The sequence below is a fragment of the Mesoplodon bidens genome (genome assembly GCF_964165515.1).
Source record: "Mesoplodon bidens genome assembly, chromosome: 4".
NCBI classification, from domain to species: Eukaryota; Metazoa; Chordata; class Mammalia; order Artiodactyla; family Ziphiidae; genus Mesoplodon; species Mesoplodon bidens.
Window position 1 is genome coordinate 146,453,549 of NC_138160.1, and position 24,694 is coordinate 146,478,242.

At 54.3% G+C, this 24,694-nt stretch overlaps 1 protein-coding gene across 4 annotated transcripts in view; it reads right to left on the bottom strand.

Moving 5' to 3' along the window:
- Window positions 1-870: 870 nt before the first annotated feature.
- The window catches only part of ARHGEF18 (Rho/Rac guanine nucleotide exchange factor 18), a 93,513-nt gene continuing 69,689 nt past the window's right edge, over window positions 871-24,694 (bottom strand). For 3 of the 4 annotated variants that reach the window (XM_081231894.1, XM_081231897.1, XM_081231896.1), the window contains 16 exons: window positions 24,070-24,320; window positions 23,208-23,333; window positions 21,187-21,304; window positions 20,046-20,294; window positions 18,507-18,583; window positions 16,992-17,170; window positions 16,113-16,204; window positions 8,227-8,409; window positions 6,761-6,898; window positions 6,229-6,353; window positions 5,434-5,490; window positions 5,289-5,339; window positions 4,688-5,167; window positions 4,005-4,338; window positions 3,107-3,223; window positions 871-3,025 (listed from right to left, as the gene is read on the bottom strand). In XM_081231894.1, coding sequence (XP_081088020.1) covers window positions 2,871-3,025; window positions 3,107-3,223; window positions 4,005-4,338; window positions 4,688-5,167; window positions 5,289-5,339; window positions 5,434-5,490; window positions 6,229-6,353; window positions 6,761-6,898; window positions 8,227-8,409; window positions 16,113-16,204; window positions 16,992-17,170; window positions 18,507-18,583; window positions 20,046-20,294; window positions 21,187-21,304; window positions 23,208-23,333; window positions 24,070-24,320 — 2,732 coding nt within the window. In that variant the 3' untranslated portion in view covers window positions 871-2,870. The remainder of the gene's footprint in view (window positions 3,026-3,106; window positions 3,224-4,004; window positions 4,339-4,687; window positions 5,168-5,288; window positions 5,340-5,433; window positions 5,491-6,228; window positions 6,354-6,760; window positions 6,899-8,226; window positions 8,410-16,112; window positions 16,205-16,991; window positions 17,171-18,506; window positions 18,584-20,045; window positions 20,295-21,186; window positions 21,305-23,207; window positions 23,334-24,069; window positions 24,321-24,694) is intronic. The other variant, XM_081231895.1, reaches the window with a different exon arrangement.

The following is a 24,694-nucleotide window of genomic DNA, read 5'->3' on the forward strand; positions in this document are numbered from 1 at the left end:
AGGTCACAGGTGCCCCAGGAGGCTGGCGTCCCCCCCCCCCCCCGGGCCTGGGCAGCCTGGGCAGCGGGGCGGAGACACAGCTGCACGGCCTCAGGCACAGCTGGGTGGGCTGACGACGAGGAGCCGGCTCCAACTGTCATGTGGCCACACCCCCTGCCCCGTGCCCTTCCCTGGGCTGGCAGCTCGGCTGCAGGTTGGGGTGAAGCAAGACAATTCCAGGGGACCGGCCCCGGGGCGGGACTCGGGGAGCGCGTGCTCTGTCAGGGAGCAGGGAGGCTGAGGGGCCCCACGTTGTCGAGGAGGCTGACGCCCCAGGACCACAGGGGCGGCCTAAGTGGGAGGGGACCGGCCAGGGCGGGAGGACCTGGCGGCATTCTCCGCACCCTGGCTTCGTCAGCGCTCCCCCTGGGGGCCACCGTAGCCACCTTGGCACTGGCACTGCCTCCAACTTTGTCCAGATGGAATCACTGTCTGGGGCTTCCTCACCGGGAACAGAGAAGGCTACCTGGCCTGGGCTGTCTGTGCGGTCCATCCGACCACTGGTCTGAGCTGGTGCCCAGCGGGGGGAAGGTGCGGTCACTTGCTTGGGAGGTGTCCCCGCCTCCCTACATTCCCCACCCCAGCCTCGGGGCACGGGGAGCAGTGCACCCAGCAGGAGGTGACAGCGGGAGAGAGCACTGCTGTGGCGTCCGGGGCCCACATGGGAGGGACAGGGCATCACAGGCAGGCCCTGGGCCTGGTGTTCAGGCCTAGTGCAGCAGAGGGTCCGAAGCTCCGCTCCTCCCCGCCCCCCCACCCCGAAAGCACACTGCAGCACCGACCTTTGGGCAGGTGATCCTAAAACAAAACTCCAAAGAACCACCACTCCGCTCAGCTCATCTCAGACACGTTTATTGCTAGAATCAGGTCTTAAGTTCTAGGGCGGTTCCGACATACATCACAGTGAGGAAATGCTGCCGTCATTGTAAAAACAATTGTCAGGTGGACTAAGGTCATGGTCACGATTAACGGGCACAGATCCCACAGAAACAGGACCATCTGCTCGACCCCTAACTTTACAAGTAAGACTGGACTCTACCCGGGAGTGACCTCGGGGTCCTGGTGAGATGTGCCCACGGTGCTGCCCCCGCTGCTGGCACCACCCAGAAATCTCCTCGGCTGCTGGTATCCACGTGGCCTCGAGCTGCTGACCGCCCAAGGAATCCTCTGGGAGGGTCACAGTGGATCTGTGGGTGGGGCTCGCGGCCCAGCAATGTCCTCTTCACAACAGGACAGGAACTTAAAAGTCAACTTTTCTAAAGTGCTCTGATGCGTCTCAGTACAAAACACAAACACTGATTACAGATGTGGCACGTGTCCTGGGGCAGGGAGGCCGCTGCTCTTTGCTGCTCGCTGATGCCGCAGGCCCTTGGGCAAGGGCGAGGTGGGGGGGGTCCCCAGAGGGGCAGGAACAGCTCAGGAGCGGTCCGGAACCACTGTCAGTTCCTTGTCACTGCTGTGTCACCTCACCCCGGGTGCCTGGGCGCCTGTTCCACCAGGACTCAGTCTTCCCGCCAATGCTTCGGGGAGGTACTGGGCTGTGGGTTCCACTGGGGAGCCTGGGGTGCAGGAAAAGGCTGGAATGCCCCGCCGCCCCGCCTGGCACCCAAGCCTGCACTTGGCCAGAGCTGGAACGTGGGTCTGACCCAGTTACCACCCTGGGACTGTTCATGGACATGCGATGCCATCCCCGACACCTACAGCCTCGCCTCGAGGCTGGACCGGTGGCCCTCTCCCTCCTGGGTGTTTGTTGACAATAAGCTGCGACACCTCACTGGACGTGAGGTGCCCGCGAGGCGGCCGTCTGTGCGCTTGCTGGCAACAGTCACCACCCAGGCCACATGGGTCCCTCCAGCGTTCCGCCCCACTGCCCTTTGTCCCAGCATCTGCCCATCGGCTCGGGACACCAGCCCTAGGGGCTACTCCCTGGCAGCCCTGGAACAACTGGCCCATCTCATGGGGGTGGAGGACCCTCCACCTGCAGCTGGGACCCTCAGGTGTGTGCCAGCCCTGGCTGAAGCTCTGGACTTGGCTTCCTGGGCGCCTGGTGTTCGAGAGGCCCACAGAACCACGCTGCCTTGGTGAGGCGCCTTGGGAAAGCACCGAGTTTGACAAGAGCAGGTTTTAAAAACCTCCACCATATTAAAATGAGCTACGGTCAGTCCCTTCCAGGTCAGCCCCTTTCAGGACGAGTTTCTGCACCTGTAGGACCCGCCAGGCAAGCCATCAGCCAACCTCTCTGGCTGCCCAGCCCTGTGGCCCTGTCCCGGGAGAGCTGTGTGCCACCCCTGGCTGGGCTCACGTCTTGGCCTGGAGGTTCCCCATGAACCCATTCATGGAAGTCAATTCTGCGTGATTCTGTGGACAGAGCCAACACCACTGGGCCCCTTCTGGTGCCATAATGACTCGCTCCAGGGTCTCCTGGTGGCCATGGAGCCCAGCCTGGGCCAGCATCTCCTCAGGCCAGGGTCTGGCCTGTTGTCATGCTCTAGGTGGAACCACCACAGTTGGTCACTACCTTGCAAACACAGCCTGGAGCTGGTCTCTCCTCTACCCAAATGGGGCGCTACGATGACAGCTCCGTGGGTTAGCTTTGGTTCAACCTTCCATTAAAAACTCTCCTTTTTGTATTAGAAAAAATAAGTTTACAAAGTTGCCCAGGCACCACTGCTAATCCTACAGAGAGCCTCAAGATGGCAGGCCAGCGCTGCCCCGGCCTGGTGGTGGTTGGCAGAGGCCTACTTGGGAAGGGGAGAGGGCCGGGGGGCACGTCCCCAGAGAGCACGGACGGTGGCGGCACAGGGAAGGGTCTGCACCCCGAGCCACGCCCCCTAGAAGAAGATGACATCTTCCTTGCTGGCTTCTTCCTTGTCGAGTGGTGTGGAGAACAGGGCCACGGGTGGGAAGGATGCCCCCCAGGCCTTGAGGGCGAAGTACTCGTTGGGGACATCAGCTGGGACTGGGGTTGGGGCTGGGAGGCAGGAGTCTGGAAGAGGAGAGGGGGTTGTGGGTGTCAGCAGCTGCCAGGCACCGTGGGTGCCAGGGGGTGGGGTGTAGGCCGGCTCACCTGGGGTGGGTGTGGAGCTGCGCAGGACGGGACTCAGCGAGCGGCGGCTCCGAGAGGCGTTCTCCTCTTTGCCCATGAACTTGTTGAGAAGCAGCGGCTGCTTCAGGTCAAATGAGGCTGGAAGCGGGAGGAAGGTGCAGGCTGGGGTGCTCAGCCTTGCTCCAGGCACAGGAGCGCTCTGCGGACCTGGGCCAGGGCCTCATCCCACTTCTCGCCCACACTTTCCCCAGCGCCCGTTCCCAGGGATAGACCCCACCCAGACATTAGGCCCCAAATTCAGTGACAAAATCCAGGGCAGACACCCCTGCCCAACCACAGAAGGCCCTGGAGTCATTCAACCTTTGGATGAGAGGCCCTGTGACCCTGGCTGCCCAGTGGTCCTGGGACACAGGCCCTGCTCCCCAGGAATGTCCCAGGGACTCTCCCCATGGGCCTTCCCTACCAGGGCCAACTGGCTGCAGGGTGCTCTGGTGCAAGGGCTGCGTGTGCCATCGGTGGAGCAAGGACATCAGCAGAGCTGGCAGCACCTGGACCAGCGCAGGGCGGGGCTCGGTGGGGGAGCGGTAGCAGCGATCACTGTGCAACCTCCTGCCCGACTTCCCGCCCGGGGCGACTAACTGCGCAAAGGTTTCCAAGGCTCGTTTCTGAATCACCAGCACGTTCCCTTGTCCCTGATCCCAGTTTGAGGGCCAAGGCGGGAACAGAGCTGAGGTTTGATGTTTCCATTTTTTTGCTCTTTGAGATGAAAAGACCTCCACGTGGTGGGGGGGCAGGGGGCAGCCTCAGTTGCCTCACCAGCTGTGCCTTGGGGTTTCCTCACAATGCCCCCTCCAAAGGCGAGGGGCCAGGCGGGCCCTGGGCAAGGTAGGGAGGGGGCTGCCAAGAGGCCCCGACTCACCTGAGCTCTCCGAGCGGTGGGAGCCCCGGCTCTTGGCGCCCTTGTCCTTGCCGCCCTTGGTGGAGGCGGCCAGCTTGGTGGGGATCTGCTGCTGCACGGCCGCCTGCCTCTGGATCTGGTTAGTGGCGCTGAGCAGCTGGATGGGCACATCGCTCTTGGCTGGCCGACCCTCAGCCGGGGTGCTGTCCCTGCGGGTCACCTCGGGGCGCTCTGCGTACTCAGGCCCCGCACCAGACAGTAGCGAGCTCACCCGGGGCCGTGGCGCTTTAGTCAGGGCCGCAGGCCCTTCCAGCCCTTCCCCGTTGAAGCTGGGAGTGTGGCTGGGGGGCTGGGCCTAAAAGAGCGACAGAAGACACCAACGCTGGCTCCTGCGGGCAGCCCTTCCGTGTCCCGACAAGGGGCCACGCCCCGCAGATTTGCATGGCGCCTCGGCTCCCGGGTAGGGCGGGGTTTTTGGAGATGGATGGACCTGGCCTGCCTGCCCGCCCAGCTCCCGTGTCAGGGGTGGCTTAACGGAAGCTTCTTAGCTGGGAGGGTCAGATCTGGGCAGAGGCTGACGCTGGCCCGACGGAGCTGCCATTTACCGCCTGTCCCCAAAACACATACACACTCACGCATGTGCTCATGCACTCACAACCCACAGACGCGCCCGCGCGGGCCCAGGACGCACCCCCGGCACTCACCTCCGCAAGCACCTCGGGCGGCAGCGCCCCGGCTGCCCCGGGGACCGTGTTCTGCTTCTTCACTCTGTGCAGCAGCTCCAGCCGCTCGCGTTCCCGCTCCACGGCACGCTGGGCTTCGCGCAGCCGCTCCAGGTCGTGCTGGTAGGCCTGGCGCTGGCGCTCCAGCTCCTCGCGCTCCTGGCTCAGCTGCTCCTGCAGCCGCAGCGCCTCGCTCTCGCGCTGCCGCAGCCGCGCTGAGGCCAGGCCCAGCTCCTGGCGCTCCCGCTCCCGCTCGCGCTCCCAGCGCTGTTGCTCCAGCCGCAGCTGGCCCTGCAGCTTCTGCACGCCCGCCAGCTCCTCCCGCTGCTTCTCGAAGTTGCGCTGCCGCTCCTGCTCCAGCAGCAGGTTCCCGCGCGTCGACTGCAGCCGGAACTGCTTCTCGCGCTCCTGGAGGGCCGCCCTCTGCGTCTCCACGTAGCTGTCCTGCTGGGCGATGACCACCTTGGGGAGGAGAGGGCCGGTGAGCGGCCGGCTTCAGGAAGAGCCCGGCCTTCCCCCAGACCACAGCCTCAACCCGGAGAAGGGCACGTGCGGCCTGCCACGCTCCCCGAAAGCCACGTACCTGGAGGTTGAGGAGCAGCTGGGACAGTGTCTGGATCCGCCGGACGAGCTGCTGAGAGAGGGAGAGGGACGTTGGCGCTCTGCAGGAAGCCCCGCCGGGCGTCCGTGGCGGCCCCGGGGAGGGGAACGCACAAGCCCGCGCTTACCTCCGACTCCAGGAGGGCGGGCAGCCGGGGGCTAGGCTCAGCACCTGGTGCCTCCGCCTGTGGAAACATGGCATCACAGCTCAGAGAGCTTCTAAGGGCCAATCCAGCTCGAGCGGGACCCGCATATTATCACTAAGGCATCCCCTTAGCATGGGACAGGCCCCCGCCTGCTTGTCTGACGTGTGCCAGCCTTGGTGTCTGGAAACTGAGGGTGCAGAGTGGCCTCTGGGAGGTGCGAGGGCGGCGGGCGGGCTGGGCCCGCTGTGTGGGAGGCTCTGAGCCTGGCCGCGGGGGTGGGCTGGCAGGGGGTGGTTGTCGGAGGAGCCCAGGCCTCAGGCCTCAGACCTCAGAGGTGGCCAGAGGCAGCCGGCCTCCAACTCTGATCCCAGCGCTTGGCAAGTGTGGGACTTCTGAGTCAAAGAGGAGGGAACAGCCAGTGACCTCGGCATCCGGCTGGCGGGGCGGGGCAGGACACCTGTGCAGACTGAAAGCTCGTGGTCCCCGCATGGTGGCTCTCACCTGTTGCTGAGGCCGCCGCCCTGAGCCCGCCCCTCCCCTGCCTCCCACCCCGCCCTTGCCTGGGCCTGCAGGAGGAACCAGGAGGGTCCCCTGGCCACATGTCAATCTGCACATTAACTACTAGTCACGGTCAACCGGGATGACGCTGCTCACTATTTGCCCTGAGACGGAAAAACCAGACAAGCCAAGCACAGGCTGTTCACCCTCACTGACGATAATTAAAAGCACTGGGGCCCTCTGTATGGAGCTTGGGAACATCCCAAGGAGGCAGCGTACCGCTTGCGATGCTTCCTCAGAGGCCCCTGGGGTGTCGCCGAGCCTCGAGTCCGGGGTGCCCGCGGCGCCCTGCCAGTCTCGGAGGCTGGGGTTGCTGCTGCAGACGTTCTTCTGAAAACTGCCATCTGAAACCCCAAGCCAGGTGCATGAGATGCTGCGGGTCCCGAGGGGTCTGCATGCCCTGTTCCCCACCCTGCCCCCAGCCTGGGTAGGAATCGTGACCAGGCTGCTGCCTTCCGACCTGGGCAGAAAGGGTGGCATCTGGGGCACAGAGACCAGCAGCAGGAACTGGCCTGGGTGCTGCTGTCAGAACGTGACTCACCACCCCTGGAAAGTTCCAGAACCCTGACCCCAGAGAGTTTATAGAAGGTTGAGGGGAATCAGCAGCAGAGATGCTGAACAGCAAACGCCTGGGCTTTGCCAAGGATGCTTTGTGAAGGGAACATTTTAAGAAACTGCACATTCTCCTGCACCCGCCGACCTCCTGGGGTCCCGAGAAGCCCCAGCCCCGAGAGGAGGTGGCGCCACTCACTCTTGCTGGGGCTGCCGGCACTGTCGTAGCCCCCGGAGGCCTCCACCCTCCGAGCTGAGGACGAGGATCCGCCCCCGTCATCCACCTGGCCTTTGGCGCTGCCCAGCTGCCTGCAGATCAGGCTCTGGATGTCCTCGACTGTGGAAGGAGATGGAGGGGAACCAAGTCACCCTGCGGCCCTGTCGTGGGCATCAGAGCAGGGTGCAGGGACCTGGGCCACGGCCTCGCAGGGTGTCCGGTCACCCCCTCTGACTCTGTGCACCCCCTACACAGGTACCGCACCCAGGATGTGCCAATCTGTATCTACACGAGGCCGGACCTCGGGGCGCTCCAGGCCCGGGGCCTAGGAGGGAACTCGGTGTGGCCACTGTCTGTGTGCTGACAGTCATACAGAAGGTCAGGGGCCACGGGAGGTGGCCTTGGGGGAGCAGGGCTGGTCACACAAGGTGCTCGAGGACAGACGGGCTTTGGCCAGGTGAGGAGGTGGGGAGACTATTCTAGGCCGAGGCACAGGACATGAGAAGGTCTCGGGAGCCCAAGGACAGTGGTGACTGGAGACATGGGAGGCATGGCCGGAGGGAGCAAGGCTGAGCAGGAGCACAGTCCAAGCGGGACCCCTCTGGCGTTTTCACTCTGATGGAAAATTCTGGAGGGCAGGGCTGTGTCTGTCTCGCCTGCCGTTGAAAGAACAGTGCTGGCCCTCCTGCCTGACTGCCCAGCAGGAGCACATGTCCTGGCCTAGCATGGGGCTCAGCAGCTGCGTGGAAGTTTCTAGGAGCTCCGCAAGGACCCTATCAGCTCCGGAAGCGGGCCGCTTACCGGCCAGCACCCTCCCGTGGCTGTGTGGCCAGGAGCCCCTGAAACGACCCACCAAATGTATATGTGTGTATTTTTCTGGGGACAGCATCAGTGACCCACTCATCAGAAAAGAGGAACCGGGCTTCCCTGGTGGCGCAGTGGTTGAGAGTCTGCCTGCCGATGCAGGGGACACGGGTTCGTGCCCCGGTCTGGGAAGATCCTACATGCCGCGGAGCGACTCGGCCCGTGAGCAATGGCTGCTGAGCCTGCGCATCCGGATCCTGTGCTCCGCAGCGGGAGAGGCCACAACAGTGAGAGGCCCGCGTACCGCAATAAATAAATAAATAAAACTAAAAAAAAAAAAAAAAAAAAAAAAAAAAAAGAAAAGAGGAACCGTCTCAGTCAATTTGAGACCCCCAGGTCCAGCACCGGGAGTGTTTGTTGAGTGAATAGGAGATGGTACTTTAAATCTGCAGCGAGGGGTCTGCACCCAACTGGGTCCAAGGATCTTCCAGCTCTAAGCAGAATAGAAGCAGACAGAATCGTGCCCAGATAGGGTGGCCTGTGGGCCCCACGGGGCTGTGTGCCCAGCCTGGGGTCTCCCAGGAGCCCACCAGGCAGCACAGGGAGGGCGGGCCGGTGCTCAGCGAGGGCTGGTGTCTACTTACTCTCACTCATGGCCGACTTGAGAAGCAGCTCCCCCTGCAGGTTCTCGGGGGGGTCCCCTCCCCGGAAGAGGAGCCGAGCAGGGGCGAGGTCCTCAAGGCCGCTCATCTCAGCCATCTCCAGGTAGATGTGCTGCTTCTCGCTGAGGCTCTGGGCGATCTGCTGGTCTTTAATGTTAAGTCGCTCTGCAAAGTGGCAATGGGCGTGGCGGTCGGCCTCCTCCGGGGTAGTTTCCCCCAGGAGCCGGTGTCAGGATGCCTCACAAGGCCAGGTGGGCCTCTGGGAACCCTGCTGATCCACGCCCTGTCTGGAGCTGGACCTCTCCCTTTGTCCAACATTCCCAACAAGCAGGCAAGGGTGTGGCCCTGTCTCCAGCTTGTTTCCCTCAATTATAAAAATCAAACACGGTGGGGGGTATGGGGGAGGACCATAACGGGCTGATTTTTATTAGTTTGGGACAAATTGAGAGCCTTATAAGACTTAGTTTTCTAATCTTCTTACAAGTCTCTGGGTTTTATACTTTTTTTTTTTGGCCGCACCACGAGGCATGCGGGATCTTAGTTCCCTGACCAGGGGTTGAACCCGGACCACCTGCAATGGAAGCGTGGAGTCTTAACCACTGGACCACCAGGGAAGTCCCTATACCTTTTTTTTGCTGCCATGACTACGACTTATTTTATTAGACTTTCTCACTGGTGATTGCTAGTATAAATATACATGTCCCGTTCGGCTAAATTATTGAGCTCTCTTACATTTCAAATAGTTTTCCAGTTGATTCTACAGGATCTCCTAGGCAGATAATCATGTCACCTGCAAAAAATAATTCTGCCACCTCCCAACCAGTTGTGATCTCTTACTTCCGCTTCTTCCCTTACTACCCTGGCTGGAACGACCAGGAGGAAGATACTAATGGTGAGAATGGGGGGCGGGGGGCCCTGCCTCGCTCCTGATTTTGATGGGAGTGTCCCTGGTGGTCCAGTGTGAAGGATGAGATTGGCTTTTGGTCCAAGACAATAAAGGAGATCTTGGTGAAGGAAACATCTATTTCTAATTCACTAAGACTCTTGTCAGGCAAGGGTGATGAGGAGACGTTCCTGTATGATTCTGTGGTATCCATGGAGATGCATCTGTGTAGCACATGTATTTTATTACCCTCCGGCAGAAATAAGAGTTAGAACAGGACACACTGGGGAAGAGGTGAACCAGCCCCGAGGGACCGGCGGAGCCCTGACAACACTGGAACAGCCCTGAGGCTGAGTGGATGGGCCCCTACTTTCTAGATGTTGGCCTCCTACCACTATTTGCTGTGTGGCTGACAGGGTCTTGGTGCTCCAGCCTGGTGTCAGGCCTGAGCCTCCGAGGTGGGAGAGCCGAGTTCAGGACATTCGTCCACCAGAGACCTCCACGTAATTACAATTGGCGAGAGCTCTCCCAGAGATCTCCATCTCAATGCTAAGACCCAGCTCCACCCAATGGCCAGCAAGCTCCAGTGCTGGACGCCCCATGCCAAACAACTAGCAAGACAGGAACACAACCCCACCCATTAGCAGAGAGGCTGTTCAAAAATCATACTAAGTTGACAGACACCCCAACACACACCACCAGATGCGGCCCTGCCCACCAGAAAGACAAGATCCAGCCCCACCCACCAGAACACAGGCACCAGTCCCCTCCACCAGGAAGCCTAAACAAGCCAGTGAAACAACCTCACCCACTGGGGGCAGACACCAAAAACAACGGGAACTACGAACCTGCAGCCTGTGAGAAGGAGACCCCAAACACAGTAAGTTAAGCAAAATGAGAAGACAGAGAAACACACAGCAGATGAAGGAGCAAGATAAAAACCCACCAGACCAAACAAATGAAGAGGAAATAGGCAGTCTACCTAAAAAAGAATTCGGAGTAATGATAGTAAAGATGATCCAAAATCTTGGAAACAGAATGAAGAAAATACAACAAAAGTTTAACAAGGACCTAGAAGGACTAAAGAGCAAACAAACAATGATGAACAACACAATAAATGAAATTAAAAATACTCTAGAAGGAATCAATAGCAGAATAACTGAGGCAGAAGAAAGGATAAATGACCTGGAAGATAAAATAGTGGAAATAACTACCACAGAGCAGAATAAACAAAAAAGAATGAAAAGAATTGAGGACAATCTGAGACACCTCTGGGACAACATTAAACACAACAACATTTGAATTATAGGGGTCCCAGAAGAAGAAGAGAAAAAAGGGACTGAGAAAATATTTGAAGAGATTATAGTTCAAAACTTCCCTAACATGGGAAAGGAAATAGTCAATCAGGTCCAGGAAGCACAGAGAGTCCCATACAGGATAAATCCAAGGAGAAACATGCCAAGACACATATTAATCAAACTATCAAAAATTAAATACAAAGAAAAAATATTAAAAGCAGCAAGGGAAAAGCAACAACATACAAGGGAATCCCCATAAGGTTAACAGCTGATCTTTCAGCAGAAATTCTGCAAGCCAGAAGGGAGTGGCAGGACATATTTAAAGTGATGAAAGGGAAAAACCTGCAACCAAGATTTCTCTACCCAGCAAGGATCTCATTCAGATTCGACGGAGAAATTAAAACCTTTACAGACAAGCAAAAGTTAAGAGAATTCAGCACCACCAAACCAGCTTTACAACAAATGCTAAAGGAACTTCTCTAGGCAGGAAACATAAGAGAAGGAAAAGACCTACAAAAACAAACCCAAAACAATTAAGAAAATGGTAATAGGAAGATACATGTCGATAATTACCTTAAATGTGAATGGATTAAATGTGCCAACCAAAAGACACAGACTGGCTGAATGGATACAAAAACAAGACCTGTATATATGCTGTCTACAAGAGACCCACTTCAGACCTAGGGACACATACAGACTGAAAATGAGGGGATGGAAAAAGATATTCCATGCAAATGGAAACCAAAAGAAAGCTGGAGTAGCAATTCTCATGTCAGACAAAATAGACTTTAAAATAAGGACTATTACAAGAGACAAAGAAGGACACTACATAATGATCAAGGGATCAATCCAAGAAGAAAATATAACAACTGTAAATATTTAGGCACCCAACATAGGAGCACGTCAATACATAAGGCAAATACTAACAGCCATAAAAAGGGAAATTGACAGTAACACAATAATAGTAGGGGACTTTAACATCCCACTTTTACCAATGGACAGATCATCCAAAATGAAAATAAATAAGGAAACACAAGATGTTTTAATAATGACACATTAGACAAGATGGACTTAATTGATATTTATAGGACATTCCATCCAAAAACAACAGAATACACTTTCTTCTCAAGTGCTTATGGAACATTCTCCAGGATAGATCATATCTTGGGTCACAAATCAAGCCTTGCTGAATTTAAGAAAATTAAATTGTATCAGGTATCTTTTCCAACCACAACGCTATGAGACTAGATATCAATTACAGGAAAAAAACTCTAAAAAAATACAAACACATGGAGGCTAAACAATACACTACTAAATAACCAAGAGATCACTGAAGAAATCAAAGAGGAAATAAAAAAATACCTAGAAACAAATGACAATGAAAACACGACGGCCCAAAACCTATGGGACACAGCAAAACCAGTTCTAAGAGGGAAGTTTATAGCAATACAACCCTACCTCAAGAAACAAGAAAAATCTCAAATAAACAACCTAACCTTACACCTAAAGCAATTAGAGAAAGAAGAACAAAAACCCCCAAAGTTAGCAGAAGGAAAGAAATCATAAAGATCAGATAGGAAATAAATGAAAAAGAAATTAAGGAAACAATAACAAAGGTCAATAAAACTAAAAGCTGGTTCTTTGAGAAGATAAACAAAATTGACAAACCATTAGCCAGATTCATCAAGAAAAAAAAGAAGACTCAAATCAATAGAATTAGAAATGAAAAAGGACAAGTAACAACTGACACTGCAGAAATACAAAGGATCATGAGAGATTACTACAAGCAACTATATGCAAATAAAATGCACAACCTGGAAGAAACGGACAAATTCTTAGAAAAGCACAACCCTCCAGACTGAACGAGGAAGAAATAGAAAATATAAACAGACTAATCACAAGCACTGAAATTGAAACTGTGATTAAAAATCTTCCAACAAAAAAAAAGCCCAGGACCAGATGGCTTCACAGGCAGATTCTATCAAACATTTAGAGAAGAGCTAACGCCTGTCCTTCTCAAACTCTTCCAAAATACAGCAGAGGGAGGAACACTCCCAAACTCATTCTACGAGGCCACCATCACCCTGATACCAAAACCAGACAAAGATGTCACAAAAAAAAGAAAACTACAGGCCAATATCACTGATGAACATAGATGCAAAAACCCTCAACAAAATACTAGCAAACAGAATCCAACAGCACATTAAACCATGATCAAGTGGGATTTATCCCAGGAATGCAAGAATTCTTCAATATATGCAAAACAATCATTGTGATATACCAGATTAACAAACTGAAGGATAAAAATCATATGATCATCTCAATAGATGCAGAAAAAGCTTTCAACAAAATTCAGTACCCATTTATGAAAAAAACTCTCCATAAAGTAGGCACAGAGGGAACCTACCTCAAAATAATAAAGGCCATATATGACAAACCCACAGCCAACATCGTTCTCAATGGTGAAAAACTGAAACCATTTCCACTAAGATCAGGAACAAGACAAGGTTGCCCACTTTCATGACTATTATTCAATGTAGTTTTGGAAGTTTTAGCCACAGCAATCAAAGAAAAAGAAATAAAAAGAATCCAAATCGGAAAAGAAGAAGTAAAACTGTCACTGTTTGCTGCTGACATGATACTATACATAGAGAATCCTAAAGATGCTACCAGAAAACTACTAGAGCTAACCAATGAATTTGGTAAAGTAGCAGGGTACAGAATTAATGCACAGAAATCTCTTGCATTCCTATACACTAATGATGAAAAATCCGAAAGAGAAATTAAGGAAACACTCCCATTTACCATTGCAGCAAACAGAATAAAATACCTAGGAATAAACCTACCTAAGGAGACAAGAGGCCTGTATGCAGAAAACTATAAGACACTGATGAAAGACATTAAAGACGACACAAACAGATGGAGAGACACACCATGTTCTTGGACTGGAAGAATCAACATTGTGAAAATGACTATACTACCCAAAGCAATCTACAGATTCAATGCAATCCCTATCAAACTACCAATGGCATTTTTCACAGAACTAGAACAAAAAATTTCACAATTTGTATGGAAACACAAAAGACCCCGAATAGCCCAAGTAATCTTGAGAAAGAAAAACGGAGCTAGAGGAATCAGGCTCCCTGACTTCAGACTATACTACAAAGTTACAGTAATCAATACAGTATGGTACTGGCACAAAAACAGAACTATAGGTCAATGGAACAGGATAGAAAGCCCAGAGATAAACCCACACACAAATGGTCACCTTATTTTTGATAAAGGAGGCAAGAATATACAGTGGAGAAAAGACAGCCTCTTCAATAAGTGGTGCTGGGAAAACTGGACAGCTACATGTAAAAGAATGAAATTAGAACACTTCCTAACACCATATACAAAAATAAACACAAAATGGATTACAGACCTAAATGTAAGGCCAGACACTATAAAACTCTTAGAGGAAAACATAAGCAGAACACTCTATGACATAAATCACAGCAAGATCCTTTTTGACCCACCTCCTAGAGTAATGGAAACAAAAACAAAAATAAACAAATGGGACCTAATGAAACTTAAAAGCTTTTGCACAGCAAAGGAAACCATAAACAAGACGAAAAGACAACCCTCAGAATGGAAGAAAATATTTGCAAACGAAGCAACTGACAAAGGATTAATCTCCAAAATATACAAGCAGGTTGTGCAGCTCAATATCAAAAAAACCCAAACAACCCAATCCAAAAATGGGCAGAAGACTTAAACAGACATTTCTCCAAAGAAGATATACAGATTGCCAACAAATACATGAAAGGATGCTCAACATCACTCATCATTAAAGAAATGCAAATCGAAACTACAATGAGGTATCACCTCACACCGGTCAGAATGGCCAACATCAAAAAATCTACAAACAATAAATGCTGGAGAGGGTGTGGAGAAAAGGGAACCCTCTTGCACTGTTGGTGGGAATGTAAATTGATACAGCCACTATGGAGAACAGTATGGAAGTTCCTTAAAAAGCTAAAAATAGAACTACCATACGACCCAGCAATCCCACTACTGGGCATATACCCTGAGAAAACCATAGTTCACAAAGAGTCATGTACCCCAATGTTCATTGCAGCTCTATTTACAATAGCCAGGACATGGAAGCAACCTAAGTGTCCATCGACAGATGAATGGATGAAGAAGATGTGGCACATATATACAATGGAATATTACTCAGCCATAAAAAGAAACGAAATTGAGTTATTTGTAGTTAGGTGGATGGACCTAGAGTCTGTCGTACAGAGTGAAGTAAGTCAGAAAGAGAAAAACAAATACCGTATGCTAACACATACATATGGAATCTAAAAAAAAAAAAAAGGGTTCTGATGAACCTAGGGGCAGGACAGGAATAAAGACGCAGATGTAGAGAATGGACTTGAGGACACGGGGAGGGGGAAGGGTAAGCTGGGACGAAGTGAGAGAGTGGCATGGACATATATATACACTACCAAACGTAAGGTAGATAGCTAGTAGGAAGCAGGTGCATAGCACAGGGAGATCAGCTCGGTGCTTTGTGACCACCTAGGGGGGTGGGATAGGGAGGGTGGGAGGGAGACACAAGAGGGAGGGGATATGGGGATATATGTATACATAGAGCTGATTCACTTTGTTGTACAGCAGAAACTAACACAACATTGTAAAGCAATTATACTCCAATGAAGATGTTAAAAAAAAATTTAGAACAGGATGAAATGAATACTATGTTAACATTATACTTTCAGGGGTTGGTGGGATTTCTCTCCCTGATTTCTTTTGGACATTTTTATTCCTTAATACCCTCAAACTTGCACCTCTCCCCACAAAAAGAAATAAAATACATACTGCCTAATTTTATGCGCTTACTGCTCAAATGTTACTTATGTTAAACATAAATATCACAGTGAGTGAGAGAGAGGAGGGGAGTTGACTGAGACCACAAAGTACTGAGATGGATTCTTGGCAATGACCTCGCTGAAATCTCACAGGAATCTGTTAAAACCAGGGAGCTGAATAAGCACGATGTGGTCTATCCATACAATGGAATATTATTCAGCCTTAAAAAGGAAAGAGATTCTGCCGCAGGGATGAACCTTGAAAACATCATGCTTAGTGAAATAAGCCAGTCTCCAAGCGACAAATATCCCCATTTATACAAGGCGTCTGGAATAAGTCAATTCATAAACAGATAGACAGTAGGACAGAAGTTCCCAGCTGCTAGAGATGGGGAAAGAATGGGAGTGACTGCTAATGGGGATGGGGTTTCTTTCTGGGGTGATGAAAACAGCCTAAAATTGACTGTGATGGTTGCACATCCTTTTGGTATATACTAAAAGCCACTGCATGGCACACTTTAAGTGGGTGACTGGTAAGGTATGTGAATTATTGAGCCCTTCTTGCGCGAGGACCGAGGGAGCAACCCTAGCGCCCCACCCCCCTTTCCCACACGCCCTCTGGAAGAGCGCTACCCCAGGGCAAACAGCCCATAGAACCGCAGGACATGGGACAGCCCACAGCCAAACTCCTGGTCACCTGGGCAGCGGTTCGCTCCATGGCCAGTTCTGATGGGATAGAACAGAAAGGCCACAGCCGGGCCCAGGAGGGCTCTCGGGGCCAAGTCACCAGACGAGGTCACACTGACCCCATGCCCCCCACCCCGCCCTTACCTTGGAAGTCCCTCAGCCTCATGGCGCGGGCCTCAACCACCTTCCTCTCCTCCTCGGCCTCACTGTAGGGGCCCTCCTCCTCGTCCGGGCAGCTGCAGGGAGAGGGGACAGATGGGCGGACTGGCTGCCTCTGAAACAGCACTGAGGTCTGCCTGCAGGCCCGGCTGCAAAGAGCAGCTCTGATGTGCTGAGAGTTTTCGTTTGTTAATGGTCAACCGCGCAGGACAGAAACACAGCCGTCGGCAAGCATCCAGTCTCAAAGTGTCAGGACGTAACCGGCCACAGGGTTTAAATGTCTGGCAAACTTGCAGTGGGTGGGGGGAGGAGGAGACGGAGCAGTCCCTTCCCCGGGGACCTTCGAGCGACACGACGCCGCAAAGCCAGCAGAGCCAAAGTCGAGTACTGAGGGGGCTCGAAGAAGATGAAAGCTTTGAGAAGCTTCTGGGCATAAAGGGAGGGAGCAGCAGGCTGGGCATGGGGACCGGACCACCGTCTGTCGGTGGACCAGGAGCCAGGCATCACTCAAAGCCACAGGGCTGGGGTCCTGAGGGGTCCCCTGGCCCGAAGAGGAAGGACAGCCCCCAGTGTCAGGTGGACAGCCCACTAATACAGAGCTGCGGGCCCCGCATCCTCCAGCCACAGACATTTGGCCTTTTTAGCCGTTGTCGGAAGGGGCTGAATGGCATCTTCTGTCTGCCCTTAGATGAGGGGACGGACAGAGAACCGAGGTGGAACGACAGGGAGGGGAAAGCGAAGGGGTCTTCCGCCTGCAACCCTCGGCACCCTCGCAGGTGCTCCAAGGTCTCTGCTGATTTGCCAGCCACCAAAGCCAGGGGCACAGCCGTCGGTGGAGGGAAGGCCCACCTGGGCCCCTCTCACCTCTCCACAGCCCTTCGGATGTGAGCCATCCAGGTGTTCCTGTCCTCCTTGGAGCTGGTGTAGATCTCGTACATCTCGGGCCCGCGCAGGGAGGCGCTGATCAGAAACATGGCTTTCTCCTCGTTGGCCACCTCCCTCACGATGAGCTTTTGCAGCGAGATGATGGGGCGCTTGGAGTCCTGCAGAGGTGGGGCGGGGAGGGTCACCCTGTACCTGCCCCACAGCCGTGGAGCCATGAGCCGGCGGGGAAGGGGACTTGGGGGGAGCGGGGGAGGCGTGCACCCTGCTTATCCTCCAACAATTCAAAGCAGAAAGATTTTGCCACCTGGGGAAAACGGACACTATCGTGATGATATCCTCACATCCTTTTCATGTGCTTGTTCAACGTGCTTAAAAATGTTTTATAATTGCTAACGCATGTACACTGTATAAATCTCAGAAGATACAAGAGCAGGCAGGCTGTGATGACAAATAAATCTTCCTCCCAACCCTGTGCCCGAAACACCTAGAGCCAGCCAGTATTCCCAATCTGTGGTGTGTCCGACAAGAGATAATGCTCTGACCGAGCAGTAAAATGTGCAATTTTAACTGGTTGTTATGGGCTATACTGAATTTTCCCCCATTCCCCACTAAATCCAGATGCCGAGGTCCTAACCTCAGAATGTGACGGTATTTGGAGACAGGGTCTTTAAAGAGGAGGGTGGGCCCTGACCCAACAGGACTGGTGTCTTTCTGAGGAGAGGCAATCAGGACACAGACACACAGACACAGAGGGCAAGCAGGGGAGGCCATGGGGAGCAGACGGCACAGCAGATCATAGATGTCGCATCACCCTTGTGAGCGAACACACAGCACACACGAGGTGGGCTGGCGTCAGGGCGAGACCACCGTTTGGCAAGACAGCGTAACCTATTTCTGGAAACTTCTTGAGAAGCTAGTTTAAGTCCCTGGGAAAGGGGCGAGACTCTGGAGTTGAGTGACAAAGGCCACCTTCCTCTCCAGGTGAACCCAGAGGCAAACGGGTTTGCTGAGCCCCTCCGTGGCAGGCACCCACAGGTCACCCAGGTGAGCAGGGGCGGAGGCCGCATCCCCGGTGGACGTGGGCCAGGTGGGATGGGCGGAATCCCAGCCTGACCCCGAGTCCTCCGTGCGCACGGAGCTCCCGGCCAGCTTGGCTCCCGTGACGCAGCTGTGCTGGGACCAGCATGCCGTGGGGCCAACGTGGTCATAGCTCCCAGGGCAGTGGCTGCCTGAGTGTGCATCCTCAGCGATGCACTAGCTCCCCGGGAAGGAGGGACAGGCTCTCCCGGCGAGGTTGCCCAGGCCTGTGAGAGCCCGGGCGCCTGTGAGGGGAAGGGCCACAGAAGCACAGAGCCTGGGCAGAACTGGGCAAGATGTTGGCGTGACGCTGAAGCCGCCTCAGGCCACTGGACAGGAGCCCATTCAGTACCCCCTTCCCCGGCCTGTGCAGGCAGCTTTCGAGCAGCCCTTTCTGCGAAGGGACGGGACACGTACCACGGAAGCAAAGACGTATTTTTGATCCTTTTCTTGTAGCAGCAGAAGCACGTCCGTCAACAGGACAGCAAGGACATCTAAGGGGAGAATGCAGAAGGAAACATCTTACAGGGTCCCGCCGGGCAGACGTGGAATCCCAGGCCGGTGCCACAGCCCGCGGGCGCCCTTCAACCTGACCCCACCCCATCACCCTCCTGGTTTCAGCTTTTAACGCCAAGCCTCTGGACGCTGGCGTCCTGCTTCCTGCCGTAGCAAAACTCTGGTGCCCGCATGCCCGAGCTTCCTGGTGGCGGCAGGCTCGGAGCCTTGTCCCTGTAGGGACATGGTGCGGTGACCCACCCAGCAGAGCTGGTGCATGTGGGTGCAAATCCTGAGCTGTGTTTCCAACAGGAGCGCTCGCGCTGCGGGAAACGAAAATACTGCCTCCTTGCGGAGCTTGTTCAGACACCCATCCCAATGAGACACCCTCTCCTCACGGAACTCTCTCGTGCTGCAGCCTGCTGGGTTCCTCTAAAGCACTTACTGTGCTTTTCACTGTTTTTGTGTTTACTTCTCTCCTTCTGCCTACCGACTGGAGCCCCACGTGGGCAGGGGCCTCTGCCACCCGCCTCGGTGCCTGGCATGCAGGGAGTGCTCAACTGTAACTGTATCTTTTGGCTACTCACCTGCTCAAATTAAGAACAAGTACATCTGTCGTTTGGCTACCTGCGACACCCCCCAAAGATCTTTAAAGAGGCTGATGCCAGTGGACAGGTTAGGATGTTTCTAGAGGCTCATGAAATGGACAGGAAACTCAGGGATGAGCCCCGGGTGCTCTCTGGTCTGGAACCACACCACGGATCTTGAAAGTAGGGCGTGGAGCTCACCCCAAACAGCAGGTGGGATGCTGGGGGCCACGGACCTCCGTGGCCCAGGTGGCATCCTCTACCCCCACTGGGGCCTGTGACTGTTGTTTAGAATCCTGGGGCCTCTGCTAAATCTGGGGTGTCCTGATACCCCGGGTTTCTGTTCAGGAGTCAATGACTCGGTGTGCCCTCTTCACCCGGTGGCTTTCCCTGTGTGCACCACACCATCTCAACCACCGGACACACAGGGTGCTGGTACGACCACCTCCACCTCGTTCCTGCTCTACTTCTGCGCTTGACCTGACTCAGCAGGTAACCTCTCTTCAGCCGCGAAGCAGCCAGGCTGCAGTGGCTCTGTGCCAGCTGGTGCCCATCAATCCAAAACAGTGCTCACTCATCCAAGAAGGTACCCAAGACTCCAAGGTGGTGCCACTGACCCAGGATGGTGTCCACCACTCCAACGTGGTGCCACTGACCCAAGATGACATCCACCACTCCATGGTGGTGCCATCAACCCAGGATGGCACCCACCACTCCAAGATGGTGCCACCAGCCCAGGACGGCGTCCACCACTCCAAGGTGGTGCTACTAATCCCAAATGGTGTCTACCACTCCAAGATGGTGCCACTGATCCAAGATGGCGCCCACCAACCCAGGATGGCATCCAGCAGAGGTGACTGGAGAGGGACTTTACCTTTTAGGCGCCCGGACGTGGTCTTCCAGCACAGCATGCCCTCCAGGTGGAGCTGCCGCTGCAGCATGTCCTCCTTGCGGAAGGTCAGCCCGTTCTTGAGCTTGCTGGAGGACTTGAGGTCCATCTTCCCCGCGATCTCCCTGAGGCGCTGGCCTTTCTCACACTCGCTGACCCTGGCGTCCACTTGTGAGATGATGCCTTTGATGAGGTTCAGGGCCTGGGTCAGGTCTTTGTGGTCCTCGGAGTCAGCTGCCACACACAGCAGAGTTAGCGCTTTCCTTGGTCTGCGTCCACGAACACGATGGAGGCGGACAGGCTACGGGGTCGAGGCGGTGTGTCCCGAGGCCACTGCCCAGAGGACCCTTGAGAATCACCTTCCAACTCAAATTTCCTGAGATGTAAACGCTTCTCCAAAGTAAACGTGACAGCCCAGTGTTTGGTTTTCACCAAGACAGAGCTTCTGTCGAATGCAGAAGCTGAGGTGCAAATTAAGCGGCAAAAACAGCCCCTGCATAACTCCGCTGGCCATTCCTCAGTAAACAGACTCCCCCCTGCCCTCCAGCTCTCCCTAAAAGACTCCCTCCACCTCCGGACATTACCAAGGGCTGGCTCCTCCCACTCCAAGGGAGTGCTTTCATGGCAGGGGAACTTTGTGCATTCTCCCACCACCCAAATCCCCTGGAGATAAGGGAGGTGCGGTCAGCACTGGCCTGGCCTCCGGGAACCCCCGGCTGGGCTACATGCCCTTCCTCTCTGCCCTCCACGGCACCAGGTATGTGACACGGAGGTCACCTCTGGGCCTGTGAGGGTCACCCAGGGGTGACCTTAGCAAGGGCACTACCTGTGTCTTTTCATCCACTCTCCAATACTGACTGAGGGCTGCTCCAGCCCAGACTGTGCGGGGACTCGGGGGGGTAAGGGCAGGCGAGACCAGGCACCCTGGTTGGAAACCCTAGCACCCAGCACAGTGGATTCTGCAAGGTGGCAGCTCAGTTAGTGACTGCTGAGCCCAGCTGAATCCGGAGAACCAGGGACAGATGGCAGAGTGGATTATCTAACCCACCATTAGAATAGGGGGTGGGGAGACAGAGACCCTCCTCCCCACCAAGCACCTAAGGGCAAGACAGGAGAGCTACCGTACCTTCCGTGTTCTGAATAATACGCTCCACCAGCACGGGGTACTTGGTTATGCGCTGGGTGACCAGAAGGATACACTCCTGCACGCCGAGCCGCCTCACGATGGAGAAGTTGCCGATTCTCTATGAAACGGAGAAAACAAAGCCATGCTGCGAGGGTGTCTAATCTCCCGCCACATCAGTTCATGGTCGGATATCGAGTGATATCCAGTTCACGGTCCCTTTTCGGCTTATGGGGACCTTTTCCTTGCCGCTTTGCAGGTACTTGAAAGCAGGGACTGCCTGCTGTATACAGAAAGGCCACAAAGGCAGAGGCAGCCTCACCTGCTATAAAATGTGGGCCCCCGCAGAACCCATTAGGAAGAAACCAGCCAGGGGGTGGGGGAGTGAGTGAGGGGGGTGGTTATGGGAATCGCCTGGAGAGCTATCCATCTGCACACGCACACGCACAGACCCTAACCTGGCTGATGGCCGTCGGGACCCTCCAGACGCGACTGGGCCGGTGCTCTCTGAACTGGCTCCCTGGCTGCTGCTGGTGCACGCTTCTGGCTACGAGCCTAAGAAGTGGTCACCTGAAGTCACTTTGTTTCCCAGCCACATCATGTGGCTTGCGGGATCTTAGTTCCCTGACCAGGGATTGAACCTGGGCCCGCGGCAGTGAAAGTGCCAAGTTCGTAACCACTGGACTCAGGCCCCCAAACGACCCTCTCCTTTTCACGTCTACCCACTGCCAGGATAATGGAGTGAAAGTTTTTTAGAATTTTTTTTTTTTTTTGGCCACACCTCGTGGCGTGCAGGATCTTAGTTCCCCGACCAGGGATCAAACCTGTGCCCCCTGCAGTGGAAGCACGGGGTCTTAACCACTGGACCGCCAGGGAAGTTCCCTGGGGTGAAATTTAACAACCCTGCATCCTTAACTCTAGACCTTTAGTTGCTGGATATCACTTCAGGGTAGAGTCCTTGGGGTACAGGCTGCAGGTGTGGAGCTGTTGTGGGGTGCAGTGGGCCGGGGCTGCCTCAGGGCACATGCTGACCAGGCGCCCAGCAGCCCTGACCCAGGAGTGCCTCCCAGGATGGGGCGGGGGGCAGGGTCTTGCCCGACTACTGACTTAGCTCCTGGGCCCTGAGCACTTGCACACTGCTGGGCAGAAAGAAGACAGGTGTGGGTCATTCCACGGGCTGCGGGGGATGCATGGGGACCAGACAGGGGAAGAGGTGACGAAAGGACAAAGGCTTAGAGGAAGGCAGGCCTTGCATCTGCCAGAGCATCCGAGGCAGAGCGGGTGGCTCTGGAGGGCCGGTTCCCGGGGCAGGGCGGCCCCTTGTGAGGACACTCATGTCCCCTCAACGGTCTGAGGACCCATGGTCATCCATTGAGGGGCATCTCAGGGGCCACCCTGCTGCGGCAGGAACAAAACCCTAGGCCTGCTTTGCTTTACACCCGGGGATTCTCCAGAGCTTTCACCACTGTGTTCTGAATGAGTTTGTGGTTAAAAATGAGACAGAACCTTGAAAAATCACTGCCTTATAACAAGTTGTTTATAACCCCAAGCTCTCCAAAAGCCTACAGTTCTGGGGGCAGGGGAGGGGACGGGGAACAACCTATTGCAAAGAGGTTACTTCTTTTTTTTTTAAATTAAAAAAATTTGGGGGGCTTCCCTGGTGGCGCAGTGGTTGGGAGTCCGCCTGCCGATGCAGGGGACGCGGGTTCGTGCCCCGGTCTGGGAAAATCCCACATGCCGCGGAGCGGCTGGGCCCGTGAGCCATGGCCGCTGAGCCTGCACGTCCGGAGCCTGTGCTCCTTAATGGGAGAGGCCACAGCAGTGAGAGGCCCGCGTACCGCAAAAAAAAAAAAAAAAAAAAAATTTTTGGCCACACCGTGCAGCACGCGGGATCTCAGTTCCCTGATCAGGGATCAAATCCGTGCCACCTGCATTGGAAGCATGGGTTCTTAACCACTGGACTGCCGGGTAAGTCCTGAGGATATGTTTTTAATTAAAAATAAATACTTTTTTTTTTTTTTTACCTTGATCAAGTTTTGAAATTTCTTGTTTTGCTGCAGCAGCAACTTGTAGTGACTGACGGCTTCGTTGTGGCCGCTACAAAAGACACTGTATTTTTCTTTCATTCTCTCCCCGTTTTCACCTGAAAACTGAAGAGAGGCCGTGGAGGTGTTACTAGAAGGAAACACAAAAACTGCCAGGGAATGTTTTCACCTCATTCGCCTGACTCTGCTAAAACGCAGATTGACTTGACTTGGGATTTCACTTTCTTGTCTGGCTCACTGGCACCCAAACAGAGAAATGCTTCAGTACGTGGCGTCTCAGCACAAGGTACCGAAAGGGAAAAGGAGAAAACGTCTACAAGTCACAGGTGCTTGTAAAACATCCTGAAATCCAAGAAGGAAAAATAAATTTAAGTGGAAGAATGTTAGAAAAATTCAAAAGCGAACGGCATCTTCTCATGAATCCTAGTTAGCTGACTTGGGATGTTCTGGGCACTCTGAGGGCAGATGAAGGGTCCTGGGTCCCCTTTGTCAATCTCGGTCTCGGCCCAGAAGTCCACTCAGAAGTCAGCTCAGGGTCAACGGCCCTACCATGGATGGCTCTGGTCCAAAAACCAAACAGCCGTCAAGACCAAAAAAAATAAAAGCCAGCCAACCAAACAAAAGCCCAGAACACCCACTGGATAGTGTCTAGACGAGTGCGTTCACCATTTAGGTCTCTGTTTCTAGGCTGGTGGCACGACGCGTGGCTGTTAAGGAGCCGGGACTTCAGTCCTTGGGGGCTGGGGCTCTCAGTCAATGGGGGGCATGTTCTTTCTGCATTGGAAGGAAAGAGACAGGGCAGGGGCTGGTCCAGGCCCTGAGCCGCCCTGGCCACGCCTACCTGCTGTACCAGGAGGTCCCCGATCTTCTGGACGATGTAGTTGCGGTCACTGCCCTCCTCCAGGGACTCCTGACGGCGCTCCTTCAGCCGAGACAGGAAGTGGCCGTGCAGCTCCAGCAGGTCGTCTGCGCCCGGGAAGAGGAGGCTGACGGCCTTGGGGCTGAACTGCAGCTCCTCCCGCAGGGCCTTGGAGTAGACCTTCAGCATGATCTTGAGCGTCCGCACGTGGTGGGCCTCCGTCTGCATCAGCTCTGCCCGGACAGGGACGCGGGACTTAGTGGTGCGGGGCCAACGCCCCGGCTTGGCCCTCCCTTGTCCCGCGACGGGCCAGGCTGGCTTCTCAGGTTTCCGCAAAGCCCTCGCCCTGGTGGTCTGACAGCCCAGGGACCAGGCTTCCTGTCTTCCCCGGCCCAGCAGTGCTGGGGGCCCAGCTTAAGGGGGCAGCGAGGGGTGGAAGCACATCAGGAAAGACAGGACCGGGATGTGCGCTGGGACCTCAGATGCACAGGAGGGGTTCCTGCCTAATGTCAACCGAAGATGTTTCCAGGCTGTTTGAAACAAGAAGACTGTTCTGACCAACACCCCTCCCTGGGATGTGAAACTTGCATGTCAGAGACCTGCCCCA